Raw genomic sequence first — 16,137 nt, forward strand, 5'->3', positions numbered from 1 at the left:
CTATAACAATCAGATGCAAGAAACTCATCTCCCAACCACATTATGCTCCTGCCTTTGTACTTTTGCAATTTCTCTGGTCAAAATGTCGTTTAGATTTGTGGCTGTAGGATCCAGCTTCACCACAAGGCTCTAGAAACACTCTACAAGACAGTTAGCAAAAAAAAGGAGAAGCAATGGCTGGCAATTTTTTGGCTGTTGATTTCAACTCCTGAAGCATTTTTAAAGTACTCTCAGAATTGGAGCAAGCAGTGACTACTCTTGGGTGCCTCTCAAGGGTCATCTCACACGAGGATTTTTCTAAAACCTTTGTTTACCTCCTCTGTGATATCAATCTTCAGAACTGCCGTGGTACTGAAGGATGGGGAGCCTCGGTCTTTGGCCTGCACCACCACTGACCAAATGCAGTCTTTGTTCTTTGTGATGTTGTGGATGATGTCCAGGGAACGGATATAGGATTTCAGCTTGATTTCCCCAGTGCTTTGATCGATATCAAACACATTGGCTGGATCTGCTTGCATGATGGAATAATCCACAATGTTGTTGGGTTCTTCTGCATCTTGATCTATAGCCTGGTAGAGGAAGTGTAAGGAACAAAGATGTTATTGTTTGTATCTTTCCCTGAAGACAAAACTAGAAGTTTCTGAACATTCATTTCCGATAATATCCATCTGCGACACAACTGGGCTGGTTTTGTTGCATCTTGGAAACAATTTCCCCTTTTCTGGTATCAGTTATGCTACATTTTCTAGTGAAAAGACAGCAGGAAGAGAGTTCTTTTTGTATAAGCGATTTCTATTTGAGATTAAGTAAAATCAGAGCAAAAACTGAACTGTAACTTATCTGTAGAATGCAAATGATCCACTGCCGGGGAGTTTCTCACACAGCACGGAGGGGGCAAATGTGAAGCGCTAAAAAACAAAGGGATTAGCTCCACGCTAAACTATAGCTGCCTTAATTTTGGTGCTGTGGTATTTATTCTGCTATCGTTAGGAGTTGTGTAATTAGGCTTCACTATATGTATTCAAATATGTGTAACATAGGATTGTTCTGCCTGTGAATTGTTATTGCTTTTTTTTTTTTTTTTTTTTTTTTAACCTCTAGTTCCATACTGGATCAATAAACACAATTGTACAAAGCAAAGGGAAAGGAGTTGTGTGGTTGAGCACAAAGGCACGGCCGGAAGGTTAAGTATTCACACCCTGTACTTCCATTCACTTATCTTCTGTGGGCTTCTTATGATCGCTGTATAATCCAGGATCCTCCCCAGCTGATGGTTCAAATACTGTAACAGAACGTTATCTTTTGCCTACAGAATTTATTTCTCCCTCTCAGCAGTCTATAAATACCATCATTCCACACTTTAATCCGTTTGTTCCGTACAAACGGATGTGCAAAAGAAAGCCCCAGGACAAGCCAACTTTCAGACATTCACCGTGATCCCAAGGCAATAAAGAGCAGAGCTGGGGGTTTTCCAAAGCTTTCCTCTGCTTTGTGACACACTGAGTCATCTCTCACCTCTATCTTCACCGGTGACCCGATGATCATCGTCTTTTCCTGGATGTTTTCATTGAACTCTGGCGAGTGGTCATTGACATCCAACACGGTGATGAACACTTCAGCCAAGCTGTACTTCCCATCCGTGTCCTCTGCCTTCACGTAGAAATTGTATTTCGAGTTCACTTCAGCATCTAATACAGCCCAGGGCTGAGTATAAATTATACCTGTGGATGGGTGGATTAGGAACCTAGAAGAGAGGCATGAAAAGACTTTGGGGTTTTTTGGCACTGTGTGTTTACAGTCTGGAGCAAGGGTGGGCTCTAAACATTGTTTTAGAGCTCACACACTGAAATGCTGTGCCCAGAGACTGGTCCTCCTCACCTAACTCCTGTCTGGCTGATGTTTCCAAATCATTCACTCCACCTATTTCTGGCTAATTCATTTAGGCTTGAAAACGAGAGAACTATCAGTGTCTGGTGTTTTTCCATCTATTGTGCATTAGCCATTTTAGCTATTACATTTTCTGTTAGTTTGTCCTCAGTAAATGCTCAGTGTGATGGCCTTCTCCCAGAGTGATTTCTTTGCATTAAAACATTAACAAACTGCTTATTTTTTTTTTTCAGTTTATAACTACAGTGTATTATATCACGCCCTGCATAAATTAAGATTGATTGACATCACCTCAATAGCTAAGGGAAGTGTGCTGCATATCATATTGAGGCTCTTCACTTCTCAGAAAGGGTAAGAAAAATGGCTTCTCTCAAATCCCCCAAAGTGCAGGGCAAATTATCTCCTCCAAAAATAATCACTTTTCCATAGACTGGCACTGGGATGGAGTGGGTGTTCAAATTTATCTGTAGCAAGTTCGATTCTACACATTTGTAATTACTGAGGAACTGTCAAAAGCGTCAGCCAAAAGCTTGGATTTATATAGGAGATACCAACGCAGTGTCTATTGAAAACGGACTGCCAGTGGAGGCTCCAAGCAGTCGGGTTTTTAACAGATGAAACCTTTTATATACCCTTTAATTAATGTACAGGATAACAAAAAGTTTTCTGCATTCCACCTGTGAGCACGATTGAGAGTGATTATAAAAGGGGCACTTAATAATCCAGACTCCTCAACTGTTTTCGTTACCCTGTTAAATACAAATATAAGTCTTGATGAAAGCCAAAACCTGGAGGTGGAAGGAGCTGTGCGAAGTCTTGGTAGGAGACAGTGTGTGTGCCGAGTGCCTCCTTAGCCCAACCCAACCCAGCCTAACCGTGCGGAGAAGACTCCCATCACCCTCATTGAGTGGAGGAATAGAAGCACTGAGATGTGAAGAGATTACAGTGGTGTCCCCCTCTCCCACTGCTAACTTAGACGTAGGACTGCCAGCAGAGTGGTTTTACCTTCAAGAGTTAACACTATTGCTCTTACCCCACACAACTCATCTTCCTGCCCACACAACTGCATATCTACTGATGCAACCCCTGAGACAGAAAAAAATCGTGCCTCTAATTAAAACTCAAATCTGCATCAGACTGTGTGTTCAGCAGATCTGGAGGTCCCAGGGCTAGGAAATCAATACAGCCTTGCAGAGCTACGCCATTCTGGCACAAGGAAGAGAAAAGAAAAAAAATCGTAAGAAGGAAAAAAAAAACCCCCAAGTCTTCACATCTTAATTTCCTCATTCAACAGCATAAGAACAGTATGAGCATCCCCGTAAGTCCAGTGAGAATAAAGTTACACTCAAATTTTTTTCAAAATCCTTCATCAACAACCTCTTCACAAGCTTCTTTGCACCAGCTGCTACGTTTTAGACCTAAAAGGTCTGCCTGCATGACACGACCTTTGCCTGCTTGCCTCTGTGCAGTTAGCAGCTAGCTTAAAGGACTTAGTGAAGAGCTCAGAATAATCCATCCTGGAAATGCTCCCACGTACGTATCCTTCTGGCTACGGAAGAAGCTCACCCTTAACATCTTGGATTTTGGACTTTGATTGTGCCTCCTAAACGGCTTTCACCTTAACAAGCAGAGTTCAGCTTTAACCCCGGGTGGATAATGTGCAGAGAAAAAGGGATTCTGGGGATGAGTGCCTGGAAAGCTTATTCATTTCCAAAACTCCACCCTGCAGCTCCACCATGTCCAGGAGCTGCAGGTTTCAGCAACAATGTCTGTCCCAGGCAGTGGTGGCAGCCGTGGCTGAGTCCCAGCCAACAGCCCAGGACAACTGCTGGGATGGAAGCAGTGTGGGAGAAACCGGGGTCTCGGATGTTCCTACCCTGGCACCGTCCCCAGGGCAGGGGAGGGAGCAAGGCATCGTTACAAAATCCGAAAGCATTGGGCTCCCCTCTTCCCTGACGCAGGACTATCAGGTTTAATTATATGCAATGCTTTGAGCACAGCTGGCCTCCAGAGCTGAAGTCTATGCTCTTGAAAGTCTTGTCTTGGATGTATTTTGACAAGAGTTCCAACTGAACTATTTGCACAGCTATGTGGAAAGGGAAGGATGGAAAGGGAAGGGGAAGGAGTGAGGGACTACTTTTTTTTTTTTTTCCTCCAGAATTGACTTTTCACAACAACTAGCCCAAAAGCTCCTCTTTCTCTTACAAGCATTTTTCAAATGGCAATTGAACAGATCCTGTGCTTTGGTATTTCAGCTGCCTTATGTCTCTTTGGGGGCTTGTGGGTAAAATTCCATGGGTTCACGAGGCAGATGTTTAATGATCACACCAGTTTGTCTGTTGTTTTCACAGAACTCCCAAAGAACATGGCATAAATGTCCTTGGAAATGAGCAGGTCCAGAATGAGCCTGTTCTCTCTTTTTAAAAAAATTATTTTAAAACTCTGCTTAGAGGTTATTTGATTTTTTTTTTTTACTTACAGGTCTGCTCCTGTTCCATAGATAGAGTACTTGACTTCTCCCCAAAGCCCTGAATCTGGATCTGTAGCCTAAGAAAAGAAAGTGAGTTATCCTTTACTGAATTGCCAAAAGAAACGTTTCATTTTTCATATAACAACAGGCCATGTAAAAACCCAAATGCTTCTCCCCCTCCTTGCCATCACATTTTTAGGGGGAAATCACATGGACAAATGTCACCTCGAAAGCCACAAAATCTACCAGGAGGAAATGTCCCTGGCTGTGCCGGGGGAGCTGCGAGGTGCCGCTGCCTGCCCGGGCCGGTGCCCCGCGGCTCCAGGGGGGAGAAGGGCGCTGGATGCTCCAGCTCTCGACCTTTATCACATCCCTCCTCTGATAGAGATGGAGCTCATCGGTGACACGAACAAACTGCCCACTCTCAAGCTTTCCTAATTATCGGTTAAATATTAATGTATATTCCCTAGACAAAATTATTTACTTTACACAGAGTGTTTTTTTAAGCCTCTACTTCTTTAATTGACTCAACTTAAAGTAACACATAACAAACGTTCCAATCTCTACACAATATCCCAGCTTTGTTTATATCTTATCGCCCCCGTGTGACTTTTAGCAATGCAGACACTACCCCAGGTGATATCTTGGTTCCAGGCTCCTGCTGGTTTCCTCCCCCAGCTCAGGACTAGGAAAGCTGTTGATTTGGTAACTGCCATTTCCATGAGCTCCTGCCTCTCCCATGGCTTAACCTTACACCCTGTGTCTGACCACCAGAATTCACGGTGCCAGTGGTTGACTCATTCACCTTCCAGTTCAGATGCTCGAAAACTGGGGCGATGCCTTCGCTTCCCGCATGGTCAACACGACACACCCGCAGCCCCACGGACAGGTAGGTGGGTTTTAATTCTTTGACATGAACTTGTCGGATTCTCTCACCCCATAATTTTAACCGCAGTCTACTTTAGGCCTGCCTAACTTTTCCTAGAACATTTGCATACCTGGGCCTTCTGCCAGAATTGCCATCCTGAGTACTTGGAGAACTCGGTTTGTCAAGTGTATCTGGGAATCTGGGTCAAATGCTGAGCTGACAGCACACGACAGTCAATTTTACACGGGCTCCTCAGCTACGCTGTGCTGTGCACCTTGGCTCAGAATGGCTAGTTTTGTTGCTTTTGCAAACTTTTTTAAAATTTTTTTTTTTTTTTGCTGTCCACCTCCTAAAATTTTTTATCCCTCTTGTCGCAAACAATGTAGCAACGTTTGGGAGTCTCTGTTCCCTACAGCTTTCCTACTAGTTTCCTCTAATAACCTTTTCTGTATTGTTTATGGTCCACTTTTTTCATTCTTCCATCCCTAAAATTTGCCTTCAACACTTCATTATTCTGGTTATTTAACCTTCTTTCTTATTTGCAGCCAGACTGTGCTGAAGATCTCTGGCAATGTGCCCCCATCATCCCTCCCCATCACCCCTGCATCACCCACGGAGCCCCAGGCAGCCAGGAGCTTTCTCGTCTTTGCAACACGAGATCTGTTTCCAGTCCTAGAGCTTCATGAAAGACATTACAGCTCACGCCAACTGCTGGAAATGCTTCTCCAGCACACAGGGTTCATGTAAGACCCCGACTTTCTTTCTAGGGAAATGGACACTGGACAATCCATAGGCATACAGACACTTACGCGGGACCTCTCCCAGCTCTAAGCATTTTAAGGTTATATTCTTGCCCTCATTAGCTGTCTAATTATGCATTTAGTAGCCAGATTCTTCCCAGGAGGAGGAAAATAAAACCTACTAAGCTGCCATCTTGTTTTCTTTTTACTCATACTTCAGCAAGCAAATCCAGTAAATCTTAGTCATAACTGGATATTCCTGTTGGACACGGATTTGCTGGGGCTTTCTTAAATACTCACAGATCACGTGACTCGTCTTAAACGCAGATGGCTTTTAATGAAAAACCAAAATAAACTTTTTGTGCTGAAAAATGTTTGCCTAAAACTCTTTTTTTTTTAAATTTTTTTTTATTTTATTTTCCCCAAAGTGTTTTTTCTTTTCATCTTTTATTCTGGAAAGGAATGGGAGCTGAAATCTGGAAGCTGACTGGCGAGCAGGATTTGCTACTTGCCTCTGCTGCTTGAACTGTCTCCACAAAGACCTAGAAAAGAGAGCATTTCTTAAGAGATGAATGAAACTTACTGTAACAGCAACTACGTTTGATCCCCCTGGGGAGTTCTCGGGGACCCTGGCAACGTAGTAGTCAGAGGAGAACTTTGGGACGTTGTCGTTGGTATCCAGCAAGTGTATCACCACGTCAGCTGTTGAACTGAATTTCTCTGGAGTGTTTACCTCTATTGCAAGAATCTAAGAAGAGAAAAACAGGAAATTATTACAAATCGGCTGTTATTGCTTCTTAAAGGAGCTTTCTTCCACTACCCATGGCACATTGGTGCATTTTAGCCTAGCTGGACCAGACAACTCAGGACCAGAGATGATGATGAGCGAGGTCAGCGTGCAGCCGAGACCTGTTTGTGCATGACTGCAATGGGCCGTCACGCTGTGGAGAGAGGACTTCAAACCTGTCTGTACATATTAGACTTCACGTGACAGATATGATTGGTTATCACTAACAAACACAGCTCCAAAAGCCGTAACAGAAGCCAGCAAACATCCATCCCTGGGCAGCTCCTAGAACTTAGGGAAACAAAGCACTGAATAATTTTGAATAATCATGTAAATTGAATCATGATCCTTTACAGAGGGAGCATAAATTCTTCAAAAGGAAAGAAGTCAGGGCAATAAACTGCACCAAACAGGGCAAAGAGATGAGAGAACCAGTGCCCTGGGATGCTCGGAAGCCGCACCCCACATGCAGGACCTTCAGGGATCAGGCGTGTGCGGCAGAATCCCATTTCACAAAGTTTGTGAGAACTCTTGCCACCATGCTCCGTGAGACTCTGCCCTCACTGCCTCATGCTGACTGGGACTTCACCAGATACCCACTGGGGCTTTTAAATTGCCTCCCTGTCTCTGGGGAGGAACAGAGAGCTCTGGAATAAGACATTCTCCTAACTCTGCTGATCTGAAGGGCAGCGACCACCCAGAGCAGGCCAGGGCTGGCGAGGATGTTCTGGCTGCCCGGCAGCAGAGCTTCACTAGTGCATGTCAGCTGGGTTACCAAGCTGGTTTCTCACATTTCCCTTAATGCACAGCTAACTGATGCAGGGGGGAGCAGCCACCACAGGGAAGGACGAGGATAACCCGGGCGCCTGGTGCGGGGCGGTTCTCAGCAGGCAGCAGCTATCAGATCCTGCTTTGGAACAGACCCGAGCGAGTATTTGGTATCTGAGTCACCTCCAGAGCCTCGGACAGCCCTTTTCCACGGGACTTCAGCTACTTAGCACCAAAGGTTTTCTTTCTTATTCTTAGTTTAACACAAAATAGCAGCAGTGTTTCTGCTGTGCCTCTGTTTGCTCCTCAGTAGATTAAGGAACTGTCTGTAGGAAGCCTGGTCTGGTGGAGCAGCAAGGCTATTGCTCAGGTGGTGTGAGACTGAGCAAGAAAAAGCACTTTCAGCAAAAGGCACCGAGAGACACACCGAGGCCTTCACAGCCTCCAGCCCAGGCGCCTGGTCCCCGGTGGGTGTCTGCATCCCCCAGAACCAGCACTAGGATGTGAGTCTTGGGCTCTGTAGGGGCTGAACTCAAATGACTAACACAGTGACCAACGGCCAACCTTTTGTTTTTCATGCTTGGGCAGAGACCTTGTAACGCAAAGCAGGAGAGCTCCAGAGACCTGCCGAGGACAGCACACCGCTAACAGACTAGGGAGCGGGACGCTTAACTGAGATATGAAAGGCTCAGCTGAAAAAAATCTAGCTGCGTGGGTTTCAATTCCCAGCAGCCGCATGTCTCAGGAGCTCCCTCAAAGAGGGTGAACGCTTAAGTGAGCTTTGGAAGGTGGGGCTGGGCTGCCACAGCATCTCCTGTTCTGATGGTGCAGGGGTCACCGAGCTGAGGGCTGTGGGGGCTCCCCCTCCCTCCCACCGCGGGGCAGGTGGCAGGCGGTGACACAGCGGTGGCACCGCTGCCTGGCCACGGGACACACGCTCTGCTGAGCCCCCGCTCTGCTACGTTTGGAGAAGTTTGTATCCCCTAGAGGTCTGGGGAGGGTGGGGAGCCGTCTAAGTAGACAGGGAAAATGCCATCTCAGTGTCATCTCCCGGAGCTGTGCCCACTGGGTGAACATTTCTAATGCTTGGAAATAAACAGTGGGAGGGTTCTTGAAGAAATTAATCTTGGAGGGTTGCTTGTGATCACTACTGGCACCTCTGCTCTAAAAGGGGAGTTTGGTCACTGCGTCTCTGTGATACCATTCGCGTTTGGGAGTTTTGGGTGGTGTTCCAGCAAAAGAAATTTTTGAAGGGACAGTCACACAGACATCAGCAAAAACCTGCTCGTGAGCAATCTCAGCTCCTAAAGCAGCACAGATCAAATCTTATTGCTTATTGTGCACATGGATCTATAACAAATTACAACGTCCGCAGTGAAGTAATCTTTGCTGCTGGAATCAGCCCATCTGAGAACACCTTTTGAGAGCTTATTTTTACCTTGTTTTCTCCATTCATTCATTATTCCCTCTCCCCTAAGCAGCCATAGCCCAGCTATGTCAACACGCTGACAACATCTTCCTTCGGGGAGGGATTTTTGTCAGCTTACCTGCCTGCAATTCCTTATGCAGAGCTGTATTGTTTGTTTTACGCAGAGGGAGAAGAAAAATAGCAGAAAACTATTATTTCACAGGACTACGTATTAACGATTCATACCAGAGCCAGTAGAGCAGACTGAGATGTAAACTTAAAAGTGGCAGGTAAATTTTTAAAATAGAATTTGATTTTGGCAGCTGAAGTTAATTGCAGCCTCATGCAGTCCTGGCCCGCAGGGGGTGTGAGCATCTCCAGAATCTGCTCAGGCTCCTCTCAAGGCAGGCTGCACCCCGAGCTGGAGGAGGTGGAGGCAGGAGGTTTGGCCCCCAAAGCATGTCAGAGCACGGCAGGGTGGGACCAGCAGTACCGGGGCCCTGTGGCAGAGGGACTGGAAATCCAAGAGGCCAGGCTGGAGTCAGCCAGAGCTGCCAGACCTGGCAGGAACCTGGGGAAACCCACTCTAGCTCCTGGACAGCTGAAAATGAAGGAGGTCCTGACCACCAACGGCATTTACGAGACAGCCCTAAATGGAACATAAATTTTCTCGAGTAGCCTGTGCTGTGGGTAGTTTTTCAGTGCACCTCCCAGCCAAATTAGCTTCAAGTCTTCTCTGGCATTTTGCCGTTCAATAACAAAACAGAGGAGAGGGATCATTGTTTACAGAAAAAAACCCCTGGTACTAGATTCTCAAAGCTGCTGTGGGATACGTGTTGAATAGAAATAAGAAAATATTTCATCCAAAACTCTAAAACCGGGTAGGAAGTGATCTGAACTTTTCAGGGAAATGGAGATGGCAGTGAGGTCTTTATAAAGTATTTGCTGCCATTTATTACTGCCATATCATCCAGCTGCACCTTCTCCATTTGGAATCGAGACAAAAGCTCCACGTTTTTAGTAAAGCCTTATGGTCTCCCTCCAGCAGAAATAATTTTATCCAAAAAAAAAGTGAATAATTGCTTAAGCTAAAAAATATATAATTTTTTTTTTCCTGGTAATTAATTCTTTCAGTGTTCACGACAATCACATTAACTACTTTGATTTCTATTAGTATTCATGAGGAGGCCACGTGTAACTTCTTTACTGGTCTTTTGGTAGTTTAACCTGAATAAATGTGCACTTATTCTAATTAGTTTTGGTAGCACTTTATAGCCCTTTCAGAATCTTCCATTTTAACACAGTAATGATGCCTCGTTTTTTTGTAGCATCTATAACCTATGAAGCTCAAAATGCCTACGGAACATTACAAGAGGAGACATGAAGCATACCGCAGCGAAATGATTCGCTAAGGACACAGAGCAAACCATGCAGCAAGGGTGAGGACAAAATTCAGGAAGTTGCCTTCTGGATTGTGCAAAAAATGCCACTTTTCTGTACAAAATCAAAACTAGCATATGTTAATACTCAGCTAGATAGTTCCGTTTTTTGTTTGTTTTGTTTTTTTTTTTTTTTTAAATTATTATAGGGATTGTCTACACCATTCTTTACAGTCAGAAGTGAACCATTTATGTTCAGAGGCAGCCAACACAAAACCAGACTACTTAATTATCTTGTTGACGAGCCAATGAATCCATCAGGGAAGGTGATAATGCAAGGGTCCAGCTTTTGGATGGAAGCTGGTTCTTGTCTGGCTGGCTTAGAGCACGGGCGAGATCGCCTCAGGTCAGTCTGCAAACGGCCGAGGAGACTGACACTCTGACACGGCAGGGAGCGATCTGGGGAAATGAGCTCCCAGTCAGCTGGAGCCTTCAGCCGGCCAACATGCAAAACCATGATCGTGAACCAAATTACTTAGGACTAAGCAGGTAGAATTCTGGCTCCAGAGAAATTAGGATTTTACCCTGTGAATTTATCATTGTAAGAGCAGAAATAACACCCTTAGGGTTCGGTCTAGAATGACTCAGAGCAAACATGTGCAGATTCCACAGAGAAATAATACACCACGTTTTGCACTGACTGGACTAAATTAATCCACAGATGCACCCATTAAACCTTTGGAAGTTGATGAACCAGAGGCAGAAACGAGTTTCCCTCACGTGGAATATAATATCACTGACAATGCATCAGGCAGCTTCAGGTGGATCGAGCAGCTAAATCCCATCCGATACATAAGCCATCATGCACACATCATGCACACAGGCAGAGAGGGCCTGGAAAGCAGAAGTACCTTGAAGGTGAACACCTTGAATTTTTCATAGTCAATAGCAGCAGAATTTTCGACGATTATTGTAACCTGAGCCTCATTGAGGACAGTCTGGGGAACCACTCGGAAGATGCCACCAGGTCCAACAAGACGGAGGTTGAATTTAGCATTGGCTCCCTGTGAATAAAAGCAGATATGGCAGTTTTCAGTGAATTATGCATCTCTTACAGCCTAGATTGGCTCTGTTTCTTCACACTGTATAAAATTAAAATGAGTCTTAGTGCTTAGAGGCCTCTGCTCTCCATCCCCTGGGCAAGAGACTGCTAAGAAGCTTAGTTATATAATCCCTTCAGCCCCGGTCACAAGACAGACACAGCTTTTCTTAAAATAGATTGACGAGCTAGGTTATTCTTTCAGTCACAATGGAAGGACCCTGAAGCAGGGCTGGCTAAGAGAGGGACTCGTGGCAAGCAGCCTGAGGCTTGGCACCACACGCAGGGAGCTAGTGCAGCTGACAGAGGTGACACCACGTCCTGCCTCCTCCTGGTCCTGCCAAGGAAGGACGACTGACCTGCCTGCGTCAGGACAATGGACCCCTCAAAACCAGCCTGTGTCCTCAGAGCTCGCAGCCTTGGATGATGCTGCAGAGCCGTGAAGATGTGAAATTTCCAGACAGAGGCGGTACTCCACAGTTTGTGCTGACTGAGTTAAGCCAGCCCAGAGTTCCAGCCGCTAAACCTTTTGGGATTTGATGCACCTGCGGGGGGGGAGAGAGGAGTTCCACTTGTGCAGAATAAAATCTGACAGACATTTGACAGCTCCAGGTGAAGTGAGAAGTCAAATCCCATAATACAGATAAACCTTCTGGCCAGAGGACAGGGAAGCAGCAGCATCTAAAGGGTTACCACCACGGTGTGTGAAATGGGGAGAATGAGCCAGAGCCAGTTGGCCAGACCAATTCTTTTAAGCCAAGCTGGAGCATACAAGAGAAAAGATGGAATGGAGATTCTCATACTTCTGCCTTACAGGGGAAGTAGGAAAATGAGCTGAGCCCACTTCAGCAACTCTTTGAATTCACCACTTCCTCAAACAATATCACGTTTACCCTGTGACAAACGAGCCAGATTCACCCCCTAGCATGAATCTTGAGATGAAGAATTTCTAATAATAACTTTCAAACAGGGTAACTCTACCTTCAGATGTATCCCCGGAGGCCTTGCTGTGAGCAGTTCTTGCTGCAGCCCTAGCTCATGTCAGGAGAAAAAGGATTCAGCAGTAGTTCCCCCAGGGGAACAGAAGGACCCTGGATCCAGACCCAGTGGTCTGCACTGTTGGTCGTACAAGCCCCACAGCTACAGAGATGACAACAGGCTCTTTTGCTGGGTAGTAAAGTCAAACACACAAAGCCAGAGCTGCTGGACTATGAAAAACAGTGCTGATGGGGAAAGTGAACCATCCGAGCACACAAAGCCCTCTGCACTCGGGACTGTACGTGCCGGAGGGACAGTGGCACGGGGCAGGGAGAGCACTGCCTCCCCCAACAGCTGGGTGGCTCCTGGCAGGGATGCCCAGGGAGCCCAGGCGGCTGGGAGCAAGCCACGCTGCCGCCTGTGGGCAAGCAGGCAGCCACGGGACACGGGAAGGACCGAAGGACCAACAGCGCTGAGCCCTAAGCTGTGTCTGTCAGATGAAGAAGGCTGAGGAAGAAATTTCTGTTCTTGCAAGCCAAGATGGCATTTCCATCCAACTGTAGGCCCAGAACAGATCTTGCCCATCACCTCCTCCTCCTCACCTGCACCGTCCGCTCCTCCAGAAGAGTCACTAATGGCTGTGACAGAAACAGAGATATGTTTAATTTTCGTCTCTATACAGTCTTCTTGTGTGGAAGGAAAAACACTGTGCCTTAAAAGAAAAGCAACCCACCCCTCTAGAGTGATTGATGTCTTACACTGTTGCTAGGAAGCTTCTTGAGAAATCTATACCGTGCATTTAGCAAGTTTCCTGCTTATTTCAGAGCCTAACTTGCAGCCTGAATATTTTGTCAGTCTACATATGATACACACATATTTTGTCTCTAAATAGAAGAGATGGGTTTTGTTTCTTTCACTCTCCAGCTGCGTCCCCCGTGACAGCGGCAGAGTCGGCGAGGCGCTGCTTTGGAAGCAGGCGTTTATCTGCTGGCTGCAGAGCAGCAGGAGGGAGGGGGAGAAGCCAGTGGGTTTGACAGAGCACAATACAGCCAAAACAGCACAATACTGAGCACGGTTATATAAGAGCACTCTTTCCAATAGTAATACAGTTCTCAGATGCATTAAGCTTTTCTGTTGTCACCACCTAACCTCAGGCTAACTCAGATGGATGCCATTCATAGAGGATTTAGCTCAGGGATCCCTATAGCAACCATCACCATAGCATCTACGGGCATCACAGGTCAGTCAGATAGCAGGCTGAGATGGATGAAGTCTTCTTTTCCTTTATCTGGTTAGAGTTAGTTTGGCTCTGGCATAATTTTTAAGATTACCTAAAAATCTCACTCCAGTGAGAATGATTTATCAAAGCGTGCACTCCAGACTCTGGCTGTGACATACGGGCCAGAAGGATAATATATTGTAATAAAGCCAGTGTAAGGGCACGGACGGTATTGTGTCCTGCAGGGCTGAGAAGATACGCACAGCAACTGCACCTGAAGTTACTAAAGTGACTGGAAACACCAAGTAAATCTCCAAAGGGAGCACATTCTTGGCCATGACACTGACCACGAGTGAATCCAGCCAGGGGACGTTCCTAAGGTCTGTCCAACTTCAGCTGCCACGAGAACTGGGCTGCAGCTTTGGGACCACCCTTCTCATCCACATAACAGCCTATGGCAGAGTATACTTTGTGGCCCAAACTCTCTGTGGTAATGGACCCTACAACCACTTTGTCTGCCCTAAGCTTTTGTGGAATGCAGGTGACATAGCTGAGTCCCTAAAATGACATTTCCCCATCTGGCGGCTCTTTCTGTTGTCGGGAAAACGCGGCAGGAATCTGAAAGTCCACACGGTTTCCGTTTACCTGATCTGAATCGTTGACTGTAATCTTCAGCCCCCTCAAGATTTCGCCCTCTGGGGGATGCTCGTACATGGTCAGTTCAAATCTGTTCTGGGAACCATTTTCTCCGTAGAACGTTGGTGGATGGTTGTTGAGGTCGACCACCCGTATCGTCACCGTGGCAAAAGCGGACACTGAGACATCACCTTCCTGGCTGACCTCTGATGCCTGCGGCAGGCAGGGGAGAGAACAATGCTGAGGGTATGCTCTCCTTCCCCAGTCCCACGGTCAGCCATTGTTCTGCATGTCCAAATCACCCCAACACACAACTTGTATGAAGATTCACAGCCTTGTATTTCTCTAGAAATCTCAGCCCATTTCACACTGCAGTTTATGGCGATTAGAAGATTATGATAATAAACCAGTCCCAATAAAGCCCCAGTGAAAAAATTCTCCTCCTCATTTTGTGAGCTTAGTAACTCACCCTAGGTGAAAACAGTTCTCTAAAGACAGATAATCTAATAGAGGCAAGATCTAATTGCGTGCCTAAAGTGTTGACAGAATAGAAAAGGAAGAAGACAATCCTTAAATTTGCTGTGGTACCACAGGTAGTTGATTTTAACATTGCTGCAAGGACTGCAGCCTTGAAAACTCTGTGAGAAAAACTATCCTTGTGGTATTTAGGTAAATATTTGAAAAACGAAAACGACACACCTCTCTTTTTTTTTTTTTTTTTTTTTTAGATTTAGTTTCTGATTTACAATTCTGCTTTGCTGTCTAGACAAGCTTAATTTAAACTGGGTACAGTTTGGACAGACAAGCAAACCTAGTTGGCATTTTTCCGAACTGAAGGATCAAATCTGTCTGGGTTTCAACAATTCCAGTGTGCAGCCTGACTCACTGGATTGAACCTAAGATGAGATTAGATCCTTCTGTCAGGACAGAAACTCTGGCTGGTGTTTTTGTAGCAAAACAGCTCTCTCTGACATGTTTTTTTGCTCAGTGATCAAAACCAAAGGCACTAAACTGCTAAATTTCTCTGAAGATGCTGGTCTGGTAACTGAAGCACCTGTCACCACCTGTACTGGGTCGTACAACAGCCTTGTGGTTCCTCAGGCAGATTTTGTAGCCTGCATGAGCTCCAGGTTGCCGCAGCTGTATCTAGGAGATCAGAAAAGCTTGCAGGGGCTTAACTAATCTTGTATCTGGGAAGTGCTAGCAGACTGCAGTAAATCAGAGAGATTAGGGGAAGAAATGGAGCCTGAGTTCAAGGCATGATCCCCCAGTGCCCTTGGGGATGCTCCACTGGTTCTGGCAGTGTGCAGGGCCTCAGAGCTGCCTTCAGACAATATTGTCCTCACCATGACAAACTCAGGTGGTTGGAATATGCGTCTGGTGAAGAAAACTGATAGAGCTTTCACAATTTAACTTTAGAGTTTTAAACTCTGGGTCTTTAGAAACAATAAAGAATTAAAATAATTTATTATTTAATTTATTTATTTACTTAAAATAATGCAGCCTGTCACACTGACACCAGCTTACCAAGGCGTTAGCTCACCGAGGTGTTAGCAGTGTTTGTATGTGGCTGATCAGTGCTTCAGGCGTGGATGCTGATGTGACATTGCACGATCTACCCCAGTCCGATCACTGAGCATAGATTTGACAGTCACCAGCTCTTCACTTAGAGGTTACAGGGCATTTGCTCCCAGTTTCGCAGTAACATCTGAAAGCACGGAGACCCGTTATCTACGTACTGTGAGGCGTGTTGATTCTCTAGACTCAGAGATGAAATTAGGACAAGATGACTTCATTACGTCAAAGAAGTAATCTGAGGCACTAAATATCCTAAGGAACAAAAGCAGTTTGTTCTGTTTCATACTGCCTGGCACTCCGCTCAAATATAGGAGGTACAT

General features: G+C 45.7%; 1 protein-coding gene across 3 annotated transcripts in view; it reads right to left on the reverse strand.

Annotated features, from left to right (window-relative positions):
• CDHR1 (cadherin related family member 1) overlaps positions 1-16,137 on the reverse strand; it is a 48,685-nt gene that overhangs the window by 10,041 nt on the left and 22,507 nt on the right. For all 3 annotated transcript variants that reach the window (XM_074924429.1, XM_074924430.1, XM_074924431.1), the window contains exons 11-16: positions 14,249-14,452; positions 11,219-11,371; positions 6,549-6,713; positions 4,367-4,434; positions 1,516-1,744; positions 315-569 (exon numbers count right to left, since the gene is read on the reverse strand). In XM_074924429.1, the coding sequence (XP_074780530.1) occupies positions 315-569; positions 1,516-1,744; positions 4,367-4,434; positions 6,549-6,713; positions 11,219-11,371; positions 14,249-14,452 (1,074 nt within the window). The remainder of the gene's footprint in view (positions 1-314; positions 570-1,515; positions 1,745-4,366; positions 4,435-6,548; positions 6,714-11,218; positions 11,372-14,248; positions 14,453-16,137) is intronic.

This window comes from Athene noctua, chromosome 21, assembly GCF_965140245.1.
Source record: "Athene noctua chromosome 21, bAthNoc1.hap1.1, whole genome shotgun sequence".
NCBI lineage: Eukaryota > Metazoa > Chordata > Aves > Strigiformes > Strigidae > Athene > Athene noctua.